This window comes from Azolla caroliniana, unplaced genomic scaffold (assembly GCF_043228905.1).
Source record: "Azolla caroliniana isolate FFs.n. ecotype wild unplaced genomic scaffold, voAzoCaro1.0.p SCAF_4, whole genome shotgun sequence".
Taxonomy (NCBI): domain Eukaryota; kingdom Viridiplantae; phylum Streptophyta; class Polypodiopsida; order Salviniales; family Salviniaceae; genus Azolla; species Azolla caroliniana.
The window spans coordinates 18,895,262-18,914,812 of NW_028230439.1; the positions used below are offsets into that span (position 1 = coordinate 18,895,262).

Genomic DNA, 19,551 nt, shown 5'->3' on the forward strand with positions numbered 1-19,551 from the left:
CAAAGTGCTCTCGAGGCACATGTCATTAGCTTACAACGTGAGACTAATATACCTAATAAGTGACAGGGTGAACCATCGTTTGTAGGTAAGCCATTTACGAGAGAAAAAAAGGAAAGAACCGAAGAAGCAATTTGCACGTGGTTGGGCCGATGGGAGTCTCATTTTGAGCTCTATCCCACGCTAGATAGTACGAAGATTGCATATGTCGACCGAGAACTAGGGGGTAAGGCCGCCGCCTGGTGGCGTGGGCTCCGTACTTTGGGGAAATTGCCCAATACCTGGACAAATTTTGTCACAGTTTTCAAGGGCCAATTTCTGCAACCTCCCTCTCGAACCGAGGCAACACAAGCTTTAATGAAGCTCTCTAGCAAGAAGTTTTCCTTGCTAGAAGACTATGTTCACCATGCTAGAACCGAAATCCAAAAATCAGGTCTAGAAGGGGACAACTGGTTAATAACTTGTTTTGGCAATGGCATCCCCAATTCAGACTATCAATGGATAGTGCACGATAAGGATCCAAAATCCTTCAAAGAGGCCGTTGAAATAGTTCTTCGCTATCAACGCACTTCGAAGAAGGACCACAACAAACCCAACGAAGCACCTGTGACTAAACAGTCGCAATTCGCTGGGAAACGCAAGATACCCAACGAATTCATGGATCGCGATTGTAAGCGACAACATCCTTTTTGTGTATTCTGCAAAAAGAATGGTCATACAAAAGAGCAATGTCGAAAACTCCAACGGAAAGAGAACGACAACAAAGCTAAAGCTACAGACCATAAAGGTCAGATTCCTAATGTCCTTCAGGTCTATACACATCATTTAAGTAATTGTCAATGTTCTTTCCCTCACTATGTATTGGGTCCCAATGATTTACTACGTGTAAACGGGTATATCAATGGATCTACTGCACAATTTTTTTTTGATTCGGGAAGGTCACACAACTTTGTGAATGATCGTTTGGTTCAGATATGGAGAATCCAACCCACCGTAAGTGATCACACATATATGGTGCACTTGGCTGATGGAAGAGTACAATACATTAACAGGGCGATTCATTCATTAGGAATTTCTATTGATACTTATATAGAGGAAGTAGAGTTCCATGTAATGAATCTTTTTACCACTGATATGGGTTATACCTGGTTCTATAATAAAAACTCTTCTTTATCTATTGATTGGGTTCATCATTCAATAACTTTTGTACTCATTTTATTCAATGTGTAAAAAAACAATCCCTCTCAATTGTTTCCTCTCCATCAATATCCGAGTTGTCTTGTTCTACTCTATTTTATTGTGTACTTGATCCGGACATTCACGTTTACAATATTGATAATGTCTTGGTTCAATTAACATATTTTGAACAACAACAACTTGATGAAATCTTAAATGATTTTCGAGATGTTTTTCCGAGTGAACTACCAGATGGGTTACCTCCTAAACGTAATATAGACCATCGTATAGATATTGTACTTGGAGTTGCACAAATAAGTATACCTCCTTATCGCTTAAGTCGATCCAAAGAGGATGAGGTATCTAAGCAACTCAAGGACTATTTACGAATGGGATATATACGTTATAGTAAATCTCCATGTGGTGCACCAATTCTCTTGGTTAAAAAGAAAGAGGGCACATGGCGTATGTGTATTAATTACCGACTCTTGAATAAAGTGACGATCAAGAATTCCTATCCATTGCCTCGGGCTGACGATCTAATTGATAGTCTCTATGGAGCTCGATATTTTACGAAACTTGATCTCCATACTGGCTACCATCAAATTCGTATAAGTGAGGATGATGTTCCTAAAACAACATTTCGTACGCGCTATGGCCATTATGAGTTTTTGGTTATGCCTTTTGGTTTGACCAATGCTCCGACTACATTTCAACAAGAAATGAATGACATTTTCCGAGAACAACTTGGAAAATTTGTCGTTATTTTCTTGGATCATATTTTAGTTTATAGCCGTACATTACAAGAACATGCTAAACATGTCCACTTTGTTTTACAAACATTGCATGACAAACAATTTTATGCAAAGATCTCAAAATGTGAGTTCTTCAAGGAATCAATTACTTATCTTGGACATCTCATAACCGAACGAGGAGTTAAAATTGATCCTTCTCGCATCGAGAAAATCAAGCTTTGGCCCACTCTTCGGAATATTTGAGAAGTTCGATCATTCCTTGGTTTTGTCGGGTTTTTGCGAAAATCCCTTTGTAATTACTCCCAAATGACGACGCCATTTACTGATCTTCTAAAAGGTCAAATGCGTAAGTCTACAAAACCTATTGTATGGAATGCTACACTAGACCTCGCCTTTAAGGAAATCAAGGACCTGGTGTGCAAGGCTCCTTCACGTCTTTTACCCGATCCTTCAAAACCTTTTGAGGTTGAAACTGATGCAAGCGATTATGCTATAGGCGTTGTCTTATATCAAGATGGTAAACCAATAGCATTCGAGAGTAAGAAACTTGATTCTGCTCAATGTCGGTATTGTCATGAACACATGACCATTATGGCGTCACCCGGACTTGAACCTCGAACCTTGTAATTCATACTTGAAACCCTCAACCATTAAGATAGCTTATTGTTATATGAAATAATAAAAGCTACTTCTTGTATTACATTGATTATTGTAAAAACTCTAGATTATTCTAGAATGTTCTAGAATGTCCTAGAGCATTCTAGGTCTAGAACATTCTAGAACATTCTAGAAATCTCTAAGCTATTCTATAGGAACCTATAAATAAGCGCATACATGTATTCTCAAATCAATTCGAATCAACACCAGTCTTTTTTAGCTCTTATTACATATCTTGTATCCATTCTCTTTCTTTCTCTATCTTATACATCCATTCTTCTCTATCCTTCTTCCATCACTCTATCTTTTATCCTTGGTTTTGACAGTTTGATTCGAATTCTCTCTCTCTCTCTCTCTCTCTCTCTCTCTCTCTCTCTTATCCTCCTTTGTAACCATCCTGAAACCATGGCTGCCATTAACTCAGAAGAATATCTCACCCTTGTTGCAGAAATGGAGAACCTTAAATCCAAGTTTGCATCTCTTGAAGTAGAGAATCAACGTCTACTTGGGGATCTACAAAAGGTTACTATAGAGAAGCAACAACAACAAGAGGAGTTCACGCGACGAGTGCAACAGTTAGAGTCGACAATCGTCGTGTTACAACAACAAAGGGTTGAAGGTCAGGGACTTATCAAGGAGCCCAAAATTAGCCTCCCAGCTAAATTTGATGGGTCGAGGGCGCATTTCCGAGGTTTTTTGAATCAAGTACGGTTGGTGATTCAAATGCATCCCGCACGTTATCCAACAGATGCATCACGAGTCGGGCTAGTGGGCACTTTATTGACTGGCATAGTGTTGTTGTGGTTTGCTCCATTGCTAGAGACCAATTCTCCTCTACTGAATAATTTCGAGGAATTTATCAAGGAATTTAAGGCTTGTTTCGGAGATACTGATGGGGCGAGAACAGCTATCAACAAGATTCGTACACTTCGTCAAGGTGATCAACCAGCTTCAACATATGCTGCCAATTTCCGTCTCATCGCAAGCGATATTCCTTGGGATGAACAAGCCCTAATGGAGCAATTCCGTTCAAGCCTTCGTAGTGATGTCAAAGACTTACTTCTTACCTTCCCCGAGGATCCAAGGTCACTTACAGAAGCTATTAGTCGAGCAATACGGTGTGATAATCGCCTTTTTGAGCGTCGATGTGAGCGACAACAACAAATAACAAGATCTAGATTCACACCAACTTATGCATCAGTAACGACGCAATCATCCCCAAGGCAAATGTATAGCCCTGCTCCAACTCCAAGGCAAACACGTAGTCCAGTCCCAATGGATAGTCCTACACCTATGGAGATCGATATGACTCAACGACGAGGACCGTTGTCAGACGAAGAGAAGCAAAGTCGTCGAGCAAACCATCTGTGCTTATATTGTGGAGGTCCAGGAAATATAGCCATTCATTGCTCCCGTAGGCCGAGACGTCAGGTAAATCAAATTCACTATGACAATAAAAATGAGTCCAACATTTTAGAAGTAGTTAGTGAATCTAATATTATGAATAATCCACCCTTGTCCAATAAATTTGAAGTTCTAAGCCAATTAGAAGAGGAGTCAAACGAATAAGTCCGGCCAAAATAGGAGCCATTTGGTTGGACAACCCTAGATATGTACAACCTAGTGTGGGTTCCATTTCTTCCAAGCATGTTAGTAGAGTCTTCTCAGCCCTAGTACAAGTTAGGACACCCAGTTGTCAACTTCAAGTCCAAGCCCTCTTAGATACTGGAGCCAATTCTTGTTTCATGGATAGAGATTTTGCCCAAAAACACCAAATATCCTTGCATACACTTCCTTGTCCAGTTTCCGTAGTAGTGATTGATGGACGCCCCATAGCTTCTGGGAAGATATTTGAAGAGTCTGAGCCAATACACATACTCTTGGGTGATTTAGGATGTGTAGTTTCCTTTAACATAATCCGTAGTCCCGAGCATCCAATTGTCCTCGGTTTGCCATGGTTCGAGCTACATAACCCTAGAATCGATTGGAGGAAGCGAGAAATTAGGTGCGCTTTAGCAGAAAATATCATTGTCAAGGATCGAACTCGGGATTATCCTCCCAAAGTATATAGTTCTACCGATGCACCATATCCTTCTCATCAAATTTCAGCCATCACATTGCAACAATTGCACCAAGTGGGAGGCATAGAGGACCTTTTCTTATTTGCAGTATCAGTGACACCTTCTAGTGTCACTCAAGGGAATTCAGACATCCAAATTCCCAAAAAATATCAAGACTATGCTGATGTTTTCGACAAAGTCAAAGCTAGTGTTCTTCCAAAGCATCGGCCGTACGACTGTCCTATTGATCTCCAACCAGGAAAAGAGCCTCCGTGGGGTCGGATTTACAATTTATCACCCACTGAGCTTGAGGTTCTTCGAGAATACATCGAGGAAAATCTTGCACATGGGTTTATTCGACATTCAAAGTCTCTAGCTGGTGCTCCTATCTTTTTTGTGAAGAAAAAGGACGGCTCCCTTCGTTTGGTCGTGGACTATCGAGGCTTAAATAAAGTCACCATAAGGAATAGGTATGCTTTACCTTTAATCTCCAATCTCTTAGAACGCATTGGTGGGGCAAAGCATTTTACCAAAATTGATCTAAGGGGTGCATATAATCTTGTTCGAATTCGGCCAGGAGATGAGTGGAAAACAACATTTCGTACTCGGTATGGTCATTTCGAGTATACAGTCATGCCTTTCGGGCTCACAAATGCACCTGCCGTATTCCAACATATGGCAAATGACATCTTCCGGGATTTTTTGGATATTTTTCTAATCATCTACCTAGATGATCTATTGATTTACTCTAAAACACAGGGGGAGCATGATATACATGTGCAGCAAGTACTTGAACGCCTAAGGAAGTATGGTCTTTACGCCAAACTTGAGAAATGCAGTTTTGATTGCAAACAAGTCGAATTTTTGGGATACACTATTTCATCCCAGGGTGTTTTCATGGACCCGGCAAAAGTCCAAACAATATTGGAATGGAAACCCCCATGCTCAGTTCGGGATGTCCAGTGTTTCCTCGGATTTGCGAACTTCTATCGCAAATTCATACATAATTATTCAAGCATTGTGTTGCCCCTTACTCAACTCACCAAGAAAAATCAAGCATTTTTTTGGAGTATCGAAGCGGACAAGGCTTTTACGCAGCTAAAAGAGGCATTCACATCAGCACCCATCCTAGCACATATTGATCCTGAAAAGCCATTTACTATTGAGGCGGATGCATCAGACTTTGCATTGGGGAGTATCCTATCGCAACCAGGCGAGGACGGGCAGATACATCCAGTCGCGTTTCACTCGAGAAAGTTTACTGTTTCGGAGATAAACTATGAGGTGCATGACAAGGAGTTACTAGCTGTGGTCGACTCATTCGAGCAATGGCGTCATTTTCTAGAAGGATCACCTCATCAGATTATCATTTATAGTGATCACAAAAATCTCACATATTTTCAAACAGCTCGAGTATTAAATAGACGACAAGCTCGGTGGGCCCAATTTCTAACGCGTTTCGATTTCAAGATCATTTTTCGCCCCGGAAAATAACAAGGGAAAGTAGATGCTCTGTCTCGGCGTTCGTATCTAGCACTTCGACCTGGAGATCCGGCCTTTGACAATCAAAAGCAAACTCTCCTCGGGCCATCAAAGCTACAGGTAACAACAATTTATGCCACACCACTTGATTCTACCCTTCTTGACACTATTCGGCAACAACTTCATTCGGATGATTTTGCTAAGGATGTCTTAGCCCACTGTGGTTCAAGTCGTCCATCTTGCTCCACATTTCCAGGGTCATCTCAACATTATAAGGACTTCAAGTGGCAAGATGGTTTACTCTTCTACAAGAATCTCCTTTACGTCCCCGACGGATCACCCCGACTTCAAGTGTTGGAACATTGTCATGATGCCCCCATGGCTGGACATTTTGGTATTTCCAAGACCATTGAGCTGGTGAAACGTTCGTTTTGGTGGCCTCACTTGCAAAAATTTGTCGAAGATTATGTTCGCACTTGTGACACCTGCTGTCGCGCCAAAATACCCCGGCATCACCCTTATGGCTTACTACAACCATTACCCCCTCCCAACAAGCCATGGCAGTCTATTTCTATGGATTTCATTACGGATCTGCCACCTTCCAAAGGCTTTGATACTATTTTAACAGTAGTGGATTGGTTCACCAAGATGGCAGATTTTGTACCATGTGTAAAGACCATCAATAGTGAAGAAACTGCAGATCTCATTATGCGTGAAGCGTTTCGCCATCATGGTCTCCCGAATGATATTATTAGTGATCGAGGTCCTCAATTTATCTCACACTTTTGGAAGCACCTATGGGCAGGCCTCAAAATCTCTTGCAAACTCTCTTCGGCTTATCATCCACAAACTGACGGACAAACAGAGCGCACAAATCAAACGCTCGAGCAATATCTTCGATGTTTCATTAGTTATCAACAAGATGATTGGAGTAAAATTTTACATCTTGCTGAGTTTGCATACAACAACACGGTTCACTCTTCTACCAAAGTTACACCTTTCTTTGCCTACACCGGCAACCACCCTCGATGGTGTATACTGGATCTTCCCGAGGTGTCACGAAACCCTAGTGCGGCGCATCACCTCCACCGACTACAACAAATCCAGTTCGAGTTATCGTCACATCTTCAGAAAGCGCAAGCACACCATAAGACCAATGCCGATCGACATCGTCTTAAGTCTTCGTTTAAGGTTGGTGACCGTGTATGGTTGCTTCGTCGTCACATCAAGACTACCCGACCGTGTGCTAAGCTTGACTATCAACGCTTAGGTCCTTTTGTCATCACGGCGCAGATTAATGATGCAACATTTCGTCTTAACCTTCCTGCACATATGCGGCTTCACCCTGTCTTTCATAGCTCTCTTTTGGAACCTTGCCACACCTCTTTAATTCTTGATCGTGTCGTGCCACCACCGCCTTCTGTACAACTTGTGGACGGCCCCGAATACGAGGTAGCTGCTATGCGGCTTCACCCTGTCTTTCATAGCTCTCTTTTGGAACCTTGCCACACCTCTTTAATTCCTGATCGTGTCGTGCCACCACCGCCTTCTGTACAACTTGTGGACGGCCCCGAATACGAGGTAGCTGCTATTCTCGATTCTAAGATTGTGCGCAATAAGCTTTATTATCTAGTTGATTGGCTTGGTTATCCTCCGAGTGATCGCACTTGGGAACCCATCGATAATGTTTGTAATGCTGAAGCTCTGGTAAACAACTTCCATCGTCACTATCCAAACAAGCCCGGCCCAACGCCACTCGGCGTTCTCGAAGGAGGGATAGTGTCATGAACACATGACCATTATGGCGTCACCCGGACTTGAACCTCGAACCTTGTAATTCATACTTGAAACCCTCAACCATTAAGATAGCTTATTGTTATATAAAATAATAAAAGCTACTTCTTGTATTACATTGATTATTGTAAAAACTCTAGATTATTCTAGAATGTTCGAGAATGTCCTAGAGCATTCTAGGTCTAGAACATTCTAGAACATTCTAGAAATCTCTAAGCTATTCTATAGGAACCTATAAATAAGCGCATACATGTATTCTCAAATCAATTCGAATCAACACCAGTCTTTTTTAGCTCTCATTACATATCTTGTATCCATTCTCTTTCTTTCTCTATCTTATACATCCATTCTTCTCTATCCTTCTTCCATCACTCTATCTTTTATCCTTGGTTCTGACAGGTATACCGTTCAAGAAAGAATTTTTTTTTGCAATTATACATGCGCTCAAAACATGGCACCATTATCTTTATGGAAATCGCTTTGAGGTAACTACGGACCACGAGTCCTTAAAATATTTTTGTGACCAAGAAGACCTGAAAGGTCGTAAGGCACGATGGGCTGATCTCATCAAGGACTTTGATTTTTCCATATGATATCGTAAAGGTTCCATGAACACTGTCATTGATGCACTAAGTCGCATTCGTGAAGTTAATATGCTTAGCTTCATTGAAATAACATCAGATCTTTATGATCACCTTTGAGGAAAGTATCCTGATGGTAGTTACTTTGCGAAATATTGGGCAAGAGTTGAGTCTAGAATAGAGACCACCACATCCTCGAAGGAATACTTCCACATTGCTAATGGTTTGCTCTACCGTAATGGGAAGGTTTGTGTTCTAGATTTACTTGAGGTTAAAAAGATGAGTGTTTTTGAATGCCATGACGCACCCTCAGCAAGGCATCGTGGAATACATCGTACACTCGTTCTCATCTCCACTCAATTTTATTGGCCTAAGATGCGTCTTGACATACATAGCTATGTGACTAAATGTCACCAATGTCAGGTTAACAAAGCCGAGCGCCTTAAAGCTACATGACTTTTACATCTCTTGGACATTCCCAATAATAAGTGGGAAAGTATATCCACCGATTTTATTGTTGGCCTTCCTCGCACCCATAAAGGTCATGATGCCATCTGGGTTGTGGTTGACAGACTAACTAAAATGGCCAAATTTATTGCTATGAAAACCACGGTAACAACTCCTGAATTGGCTTACCAATTCGTTGACGAGTTATTTTGTTTTTATGGGTTATCGATGGATATCGTGAGTGATCGAGATCCAAAGTTCACTAGTGACTTCTGGACGCAAGTCTTTAAGAAGTTAGAAACTACATTGAGCATGAGCTCCACAGATCATCCTCAATCCGATGGACAGACAGAACTAGTAAATCAAATTATTGAGGACATGCTTCGAGCATACGTTGGTACAAAACCAACAAAATGGGAACGTTATTTCCCAATTTTGGAGTTTGCTTATAACAGCTCCAAGCATACATCGACGTGATATAGTCCTTTTATGTTGATGTATGTTTTTCAGTCACGAGCCCCGATTGATGTTAATATACATCATGATGAGTTGCGAAGTACACAAAACTTTCTTCGAGATATGCAAGATATGTTGCATATTGCACAAGATAATATAAAAACAGCTCAAGATAGAGCACGTTTTTATGCCAATCATCATAGGCAACATTGTGTATTTAACCTTGGACAGAAGGTATTTTTACGTGTACCTCACAATTCTAAGACATTGTCTAAGGGTAAGTGCGCTAATTTACAGTCCTCAAACGCATTGAGTCATCAGCCTATTGTCTCGCTCTTCCCGATGGTGTTGAAATTCATCCAGTTTTTCATGTGAGTCGTCTAAAAGAACTTCTAGGTTCTGGCGACAATACAATTATAACTGAAACTTTGGTTACTTCTGAAGAATTGTCTTCTAAACCATATGTACCAGAAAGAATTCTTGATGTTAAAACAAAAAAATTATGTACTAAAGAAACCCGAGAATTTAAAATAAAATGGATGGATAAATCAATAAAAGATGCCACATGGGAATACGAAAATACTCTCAGAACTAACTTCCCTAACTTTCCATTGTAATAATGCAATGTTTTAAAGAGGGGGAAGTATGTTACGGACATGACCATATAATATTCCGTGGTGAGAATTTACCGTAGTATTCTATACACGTGGATAAGTGTGAGGGTTAAACGAGAGTGTAAAGAAGGGGAGGATTACTTTTAATCCTCGGGATTGAGACAACCCATTAGGCCAAGTGTGAACTTGCATGGTGGCCTTGGGTATCACTATAAATAAGAGGCCTAGCTACCCTCATTTCATCATCTTTTGACTATGTCGAGACTCTGTTTCGTGGTGGTTCAACTCTTGTAGCGAGCGTGCCAACACCAAGTACGACTCGACACCACTGCGGTGGTATGGGACGTCGATTGAGGCTCGAGTCCGTCTCGATCCCTTCGCTTGGGGGTGATCGGGTGGATCGACACCCTTCTTTCTCTCTCTCCTTTCTATCTATCTATCTATCATTCTTTTCTCCTTATCATACACTTACATTAGATCATATCTCTAATACAATGTATATGTTGTTGCAATCTACCTCGTGGTTTCACAAACATGCAAATGCATTATGGCACCTACATAAAACCCAATCATGGTGGAAAAACATGCTTACAAGCTTATGGAGTTGTGGTCTTCCACTTAAGCAACGGGTATTCCTATGGGATGCCTTATTGGGTGTGCTCCTGATTGGGTCAAATCTTCAAAAGCGATTGATAGGCTCACCACATTGTGCAAGATGTAGTGGACGATTGGAAACATCTCCACACTTATTATGGGCTTGCTCATTCACTACAACATTTGTACAAAGACTAAGTGCATCTCTTTCTCACAGATTTCCTAGCCGAAAGTTTGGGAAACACTTTTGGCTATTTGGACAAATTTTGTGTGCCCTATCCAATAATGTTTATTTTCTCCAATGGACAAGATTTTTAGCACTTTGGACCTATTGGACGGCCCATAATAATAAGGTCATTGATCGAAACCAATTGCATGAAGTTAGTTTCTTCAAGCAATCCCTTAGGCAATCTCTATTTGATTGTCTGCCACTTAGAGATATCACACTACAAATTTACACTCTTTACTTTGAGTGCTTCTAAACTCTTTAGTATCTAATCAACATCTGTATATTTCTCTTTATTCTTTGTGGTTTTTCACCTCACTTAGGTTTCCCAGTAGTAATAAAAGTGTTACCAAAAAAAAAGATTAATGATTGCACTGTGACCATTTATAGAGTTTGAAACACATCGTACTCAACCTCATTTTGCATATTTGTGTTTGATAAACAATAGGTCAAAATATGTAAGAACATCTAGTTATTTTTAAATAAGGTCTAACTATATTTTCACTATGAAGTATTGGTTTTTACAATAATTTGTCAATCTTCGGCTCTACAAACAATGAACTAGTTGCTCAACTGTTTCTATTAAAACATCAAGTCATTTTTAAATTCTCAAATGTACAATAATCTCTTCACCATAAAATATTGTTTGTAGAAAAGACTTTCCAACAAGACTTCTCAAAACTATATACTTCCTATATAAAGAGGTGATGATCACAAAAATGACAAATTATGAATGAGTAATAGAAGCATGATTCTAGTATCTCATGGTACGAAACCATAAAACACAATAATTATGTTTATCAATGCATCATTCCATTCGGAACGAGAAGTTTAAAAAAAGCAATGGATGACAGAATGCATCAATTCATTCAGAACCAAGAGACTAGAAAGGCGACAATGCATCATACATGTGTAAATTGCAACCATATATACAAAGGGCACTACACGTAGATGAACAAACCATTAGCTCACTGGGCATCATGGAGCATTGGCCCCTCGCCCAAAACACAGGGTTTGATTGAACATGAGTTCACGAGTAGCAAGTACTCCTAAAAGTGTTTGACATAGCTTCTCATCAACTTCTTGATAACAAAACACCATAGGACAAAAAACATACCCTATCTCTAACTTTGCCGAACATTACATGTACGAAATCGGGAGAAACCAAGTTCGATTCATGCCATGCCCCCTTGGACCCCCCCCCCCCCCCCCTCCCCCACCACCACCACAATAAGACACCATTATTATTGGACTTTATTTCATACACAGTAAAAATAAAAATAAAAATAAAAATAAAATAATAAAAAGTAAAAAAAATAAAAATAAAAACCATCGAAGATTTATTGTTGGGTTCATTTCTTTCGTTATCCAACCAAATGAGCCTGCACTAGAAATTCATCCTTACCACCACCACCATATTTGTACTGTGGGATCTTTTTTGGATTTTTGGGTGGAACAGGGGAACCAGCCACAACCGCTCTCCAATATCATGTTCTGCTAAGGAGACAGGTAAAAACTTTTCCATTGCTGAGAAAACCCCATCGATCAAACCATTCCTTGGCTTATGTAGTGTATAGTATGAGAAAAGCATAGTTTGGGATGTAGGTGTGAAGGAAACATGGTTTGGAATGGTGTATGAGAAAGCCATTGTTTTGAATATAGTTGTGTGAGAGGAACATGGGTTTGGATTTAGCTGTGAGAAGACTATGGGTTTGGATTTTGTTGCCAGAAGGATAAAGTTTTGAGGAAATCATGGTTTTGGATGGTTTGTGAGAAAAACATGGATCTGGATATAGTTATGTGGAAAACATGTTTTTGGTTGTAGTATGTGAAAAGTGTGATTCTGAAAACCATGATTCCTTCTATGGTAAAGCCATGGGTTCGATATAGCATGACAATTCCAGAAAAACCATGCTTTTTCTGAATTGGGTAATGATGATAAATGCATGTTTACACTATGTCATTTTTATTCACTTCTTTTGCATTCCAGTGATGGAGATTTTGTGATGCAGGATCCCAAAAAATGCCAGGAAGCATCCGTGTGTCAGGTTAGTACAAAATGTTCTCGCTTTTCACTGTCAGAATTATGTTTATCAATTTAACCTAAGGTAATGCCAAAGCAAGTGTTTAAAAGCAAACCTGAAACCCTAAGATAATGCCTCACAAGCATCAAACATAAGAGCAATAACAAAGAGTATATTTCTTCAAATTGTCGTCATCAAGGAGTATGACTCAAACTGATTTCCTCAAAGCTTGGGTATCTGAGAGGGCGGTCGTAAATAAGGATCCCAAAGATTTCACAATGGGAATGAATCAAATGAACGGACTCTCCCTAAGGGGGAAGTAGGAGGGAACTTACAAGGGCGTTTCCACCCACCTTTGTCTTCGCAAACCTCAAGAGTGTACCTTATAAGCATCAAACCTCAGATAATGCCTCAAACTCGGTATTCGACATTGGTCGAGAAATGGGATTTCCCCATTCCTTCCTACCTGACTATTGCTATGTATCTGAGACCATGATGTGACAGTGGTAACCTTATGCCATGTATTTGGTGTTATGACGCTCATCATGTGACTGTATATTAATCTTCAAAAGGAAAAAGTAACTTATGAGACAAATGTCACATCTGTGTGCATATTATCTGGAAAAAAGTAAAATAACTTGTAACTAAACAAAGTACCTAGGCCTATACAAGGAAAGTACAAGGTAGGAGCCTGGCGTAGAAATTGTGTTGTAATACTGGGGATACAATATACACAATAATTTTGGCAGGGTACAATGTTAGTGAATCAGTCTATAGAAAACACTTTTATAGGGTGATGAAAACTGTATGGGGTTATGCTCAATGTCGCATAGTGATTTAAGAGCTATAATTGGTCGGACTCAGAAATGCTATCACCTATATACACATTTAAGAGCTCTAATTGGTTTATTAGTTCAAACTTCTTATGGTTCTTTGTCTTGTATCCTAACTGATCATTTCTAATTATTTCCTAATCTTACATATTTATTTATTTATTTTCACATATACAGTGCTAAATGCATTTGATTTGCCTGAGACAAACATAGGTCAGTTTCTTCTTTCAAGGCAACTATCTGGTTCTATTTTGTTATGTTCTCTTCAATGGAAAACCTAATCATTTATAATTTTGTTTAATTTTTTATATATTCAATGAATGCTCAATGGGCATTATCAAAAGATGAGAAAGATGTTGCAGTCAAAGGTATATATACATTTTATGTGAATTATTTTTTGATATCTTATTTTAAAGTTAAAATTAACTTTGTACTTTTGCTAAGTGTTCCTTTGAACCATTATCAGCCGATATTTTTATCTCCATTCTGATGAAGTTATGGATAGAATGGAGATTAATACGGTTACTAACTAGCAAAAATCTGGGCTGAAGATATGTCTCCTATCTGCTAAGGAAGACTGCTGTTTGTATGCTCACTGTGCACTTATATCGTGGAGCCTCTCTAAAATTTTAATGACACTAATCATCATGAGGTTTACGAACAAATCTTTTCATATAATGTGTGGAATCCATCCAAATGTCTCTGCAACTTCCTTGAGCTTAGCAGGATACATCTTGGTTGTACACATGATATATGTATTTGTATTTTATGTTTCCTCTAATTTACATTTTTTTTTGTTGTGTGGGTATTTCCTTCATTTTTGTATTTGAAAATTTAGGTTCTAGGGTCAAATGGCAGAATCCTGTTGCATGTTTTAATGTACTAACTCCATATCAACTCTCAATACATGGGCTCATTTTTAATTTAAACAGAAGTTTACGAATATATGAATATCTCCATTTTCAAAGCTAAAATTGACAAAGTTTTATTCTAGTATCTATTGGCATGCAAGAGTACATGACGAAATTGAGCAAAGTTGTAGGTGGAAAGACAACACCGTGGAATGCTGATTTTGTATTGTAAGTGAATGCAATTTGATCTCCTTTAGCAATCATTCTCTTTTGTTATCCCTATTTGAAAATAAGGCCGCTTTTCACTATCTTAAATATTGCAGTCCTGTCTTGAACCTTCGGGATAATCTTCTGGTGGAATTAGTAGATGATGCAGGAGAGATGATTTCCAAAAATGGTGTGTTTTTGTATCAGATAAAATATTTGAATTAGAAGATTAAAAATGTGGCTAACTGTTTCGATTTGATATGTACAAGCAGAAATTAGTACAGCTGCTATTGTGGAGGGACATGTCTTTGATGTTGATCTTGCTTTAGATAAAGGTGGTAAAATAAATCTAAAACTTAAGTTCATGCTCACAGAAGAGGAACGTCAAAGGATTGATATGATGGTAAAGTTCTATTTATGCTTATGATGAAGCCCCCGCCCCCAAAAATGCTAATATCTTTCAATCTATGATAATGTGAAGTATAATGTATTAGGCATGCATTCTGTATAAATGTACACAAGCTGTATACTGCAAACTTAAGGTGATATCAGTTTATACGCTCTATAATTGGAAGTTCAAAGTAGGTTCAAAATAGGTAAGACATATTTTCTGTTCTACATGCATCAGATTTTAAATCCTCGAGAAGGGTTGATGAAGCAAATTGTGAGAAATAAACATGAGTTGATTAAGATTATATACCAGCCCAATTGAAAGATGGAGGATCTACTTTAGAAGATGATTCAGAGGACTCCATGGACTATCTTCTGGAAGAATGATTAACAAACATTCTTCAATATTTGGCCAATGTGAGGGAATGCTATATCTATTGAAACACTGTGAGGAACAATTAAGGGCTTTAAGATACTGGACAATTAAGGAACAATGCAGAGGAGATTCATGCTCTCGTTAATCAATATATAAAAAGTATAACATACGCCTAGGGATCTGCATTATTTTATCATAAAGAAGCTTCTATAGAGTTTTTATTTTACAATCAAGAATTGAGAAACTGCATGATACATACCAACTAACCTATGTGAACCGTTGATCGTAAGCTCTGCCCTTTGTTCCTTTATAATATACTTCAACACACACTTAAAGAGAAACAACATAGTGCAGACAATAAAATATGGAGAATTTAGATTAGTCTCTCAATTAGAGAAATACAGCCCTGAATATAGTGTGGGAGATGTCTTGAAAATGTATTGATTTACTTTTTCCTTCCATGGAGCTTATCTTGGGGGGACTTTGTGCAGAGAGCAGCAGCTCTAAAGAGGAGAGAGGAGGCACAAAAGAAGAAGGAAGCTGCTTCGACAGAATTTTCTAACTCTAAAGCATTAATGCCCATGAATAGAGAAAAGGAGATGAATGATTCTGTAGAAGCGCATATTCAAATTGGTGACAAGAATGATCTTAGCTCTAGTGCCTTGCAAGGCCTCAATAATGCAGGCAAAAGCAAGTCTGTATTACATAAAAATAATCATGAGCCTGTAGTTTTAAATCATGACAGGAGCGATGATACCATGGCAATGGTGAATGATGTTGTTGCTGACAGTCAGAGTGAGAATACTAATAATGGCGCTAGGAATGAAAAGAATATCCAAATGCCAATTTTTGCTGATAACACAAATGATCGTGAAACATGTCCCATGGAAGAAACAGTGTCATTTGAAGCAACCAATCTTTCTGGCTCTGTTGGATTACATACCCTGAATAGAGAAATTGCACAAGGTGAAGCGGGTAATGAATATACTATCCTAGATCTGATGATTTTTCGCCACTTGAATATACCTTTATATTAGATTTTGGTTTTGAAAATTATAAATAAGCTGTATTGTTCAGCCTTTTACATTTTGGTTGTATGTTAGAAGATGGAGGATCACAGTTGGAATTTCATAGTTCTGAAAAAGCTCTCTCCGAAGCTTTGGTTGTCATGGATGAAAGGGACTGTAAACTAGAGCAAACCTGTGCAGGTGAAGCATCAACATAATGTTCATATACAATCTTAGTTATTGAATTAAGCATAACTGATAATCCATATGAAAGGTGTGTTGCTATTGCTTTTTTGTATAACAGAAGATAATAGAGAGAAGAGACATTCCAAAACCTCTGAATCCCGAAAAGATGCTTCTTCTAAAAGTGTGAAGGAGAAGATAAAAGCCTTTGAGAGTTCTACACAGGTATCAATGCCAATCTCTAAGGAAAGACAAAAAAAAACTTTTGAAAATTGCACGTATGTATTGCTGGTAATCTTGTAAAGTGGCAGGGTGCCGTTCATCTAAACAAAATGCTGCTTCAATCGAGCAGTCAATACCATAGGACAGATGATGGAAACCTTAAACATAACAACTCATCTGGCAAGAAAACAGAACAAAGAGAGGAAGAGGAACCTTTGGAGGGAAAAATGTCACTTATATATCTCAAGTCAGGTGATGGAGAGCAACTAAACGGCACGATTTTAGATGGAGAAACTTCATCTGTGGAGAATGAAGATCATTGTTTTGTTAGAAAAGCTATGGAGGATGAGGTGCTGGTGCTTGAAGAAACAGAAAGTGGTTGCAAGATGGAGGTCATCAAGAAAACGAAAGAAGAAAGGTGTGAGAATGTGAAGATCAAGGAGACCAAGAACTCCCCCTTGTTGGGTACACTGACACAGGTCCTTATGCATACAGTTAGCTAACTAAGCTAACTAGTTATTTTGCCCTATTTCTGGCAATTGCTTAAAGAGTTTATGAGAAAAACGAAACCAGTCATTGCTTACAGATTATTGCTGGAGTTTCTCTCATAGTTGCCGGAGCACTTCTATGGTCTTCAACAACAAATAAAAGGTTTGAGTTTTACCTCTTTCTCTTTTCCTCTCATTGTCTTTGATACGATGTAGATCTGCTAAACAAGAAAACTGACATTGTGTCCTTTTCTGCATCATATTCATAATCTAGGACACATCAAAAGAGACCACAGGTATTACTCATTCTCTCTCTCTCTCTCTCTCTCTCTCTCTCTCTATACATATATACACATATACGTATATACATATATACATACAAACATATATATACATATATACATTTATACATATATACACACACACACGCAGTCTTAAGGGGTTTTGATATCTTCATCTTCAGCAAAAATTCTTCATTCTTTGGAAATTTCTCAGCATCACTATTAAATCATTTATAGATAAATTATGTGCATATATGTATGATTATTAATTATTTACTTCCAAATATTGATAATGCTGATGTCTTGAGGATACCACTACTGATATGTGGAGACATTGATCACAATTATTTGTTTTCTAACACCTGATGTTTCACATTGCTTGACATATTTTTCCAGTCCTCACTGATTGGTATTTATAGTAGATGATAATGGGTTTTTATTGGTTGGTGGTGAGAACACCATTAGAATAAATATAACCCCAATTTTCCTGAAAAACACCTGACTTATTCTTTATTTCCCCGAACGTGCCTGAGTTTTTATTTTTCCTCCAAATGGCCTCAGTCAACAGTCTTAAAAAGCACAATAACTGTTTTTCCTCCAAATGGCAATTGTGCTTTTTAAACAGTTATTTCTGAATTTCCACGATCCTTGGGTTCCATGCCTAGAATTTCTTTTGAACCATAATGCTTGCTAGTATTTTGAAGCATTGTGAAACATGTGTCTTTTTCAGACTAGAACTATGGAACACAGTTGAAAAGCTAATTGGCCTTATTAACAAGATTGGAGGTTTGATATTGTATGAACTTGTTTGACATCAGAAATGTCTTCCTTTTTTTAACAATCATGCTAATGGAGTGTGTGTGTTAGTGAGTGAGATAGAGAGAGAAATGTGTGAGCTTAAAATCAATACATAAAATGTGTGCAGAGGAAGCTGTAACGAGGAAGCAAAGATTATAATGCATTCGTGAAGACAACAAAGTTTACTTGTTGCATGTAAAACATTTAATTCTTCGTATGGTCTTTTCAACCATTTTGATTCATTCACAGTTGCACATGTATTTTCCCCATTAGGTGTAGCAGAATGTCTAAAGCCCCTTTTATATAATATTTTAAATGATTGTGATTAGAATTGTATAATGTAATGTACAGAAGAACAAAATGACTTCAGAGAACAATGTTCCATTTGTTCTAGATACAACTATTTAATAATGAAATTGAGAGACAATTGTCTAGTACGAAGTTGAGAGATAAACTTGTCCAATAGTACATGCATGTGGTCAAATGTTAACATGCATTAAAATTTAAATAATCGTGAAAAGATCCACATTGAGAATACTACTCGCATAATCCTCATGTGGGCATTACCTATCGAATGCTAGCATGCCTTAAATGATTTGGAAACTGTCCCAATGATTTAATCTTGAAAAAGACCATAATCCTAATGGGAAGGAAATCTGCCTTACGTACTGCTCATGGTGTATTAAGTAATTGTAAAACAATTGTTAACTGTTAGATAACTAACCATAACCTTCTCATGCAAGTAGACAATCATTGTTGTAATCTTGAAGAACATGATCCTAATGGAAAGGAGTGTTGCTTTCGTGATCTGGTGCTCATGTTGTATTAGGTAATTGTGAAGTAATTGTTAACTGACGGTAACCCTATAACCGTAACTGTAGGTACGGCCATTTTTTAAACCAGATGATTGTATTGCCAAATGTTCTTGACTTCACACCTTGATTGGCTGAATGCTCACCAGTTATATTTCTGTGTAACTATTCATTATATAACTAAATAAATCATATTGTGAGATGTTTCTATCTTCTCGTATAAGCTATGCAACTCATGAG

The 19,551-nt window shown here is 38.3% G+C and overlaps 1 protein-coding gene across 14 annotated transcripts; it reads left to right on the forward strand.

Annotated features, from left to right (window-relative positions):
- The first annotated feature begins 12,200 nt into the window (after positions 1–12,200).
- Positions 12,201–18,936, forward strand: LOC147865241 (uncharacterized). Of its 14 annotated transcripts, XM_087318034.1 has the most exons (16): positions 12,201–12,348; positions 12,852–12,887; positions 13,874–13,909; positions 14,041–14,064; positions 14,691–14,775; positions 14,871–14,944; positions 15,027–15,157; positions 16,012–16,214; positions 16,311–16,495; positions 16,624–16,728; positions 16,832–16,935; positions 17,022–17,411; positions 17,519–17,583; positions 17,695–17,716; positions 18,432–18,487; positions 18,627–18,936. In XM_087318034.1, exons 2-15 carry the CDS (start codon positions 12,863–12,865, stop codon positions 18,453–18,455), a joined length of 1,473 nt encoding a protein of 490 aa, XP_087174160.1. In that variant the 5' UTR covers positions 12,201–12,348; positions 12,852–12,862; the 3' UTR covers positions 18,456–18,487; positions 18,627–18,936. The 14 variants fall into 14 exon arrangements, with proteins under 14 accessions (XP_087174160.1, XP_087174148.1, XP_087174147.1 ...); XM_087318022.1 differs by having other exon boundaries at positions 12,830–12,887; positions 16,012–16,495; XM_087318021.1 differs by having other exon boundaries at positions 16,012–16,495; positions 18,581–18,936.
- Positions 18,937–19,551: the final 615 nt, after the last annotated feature.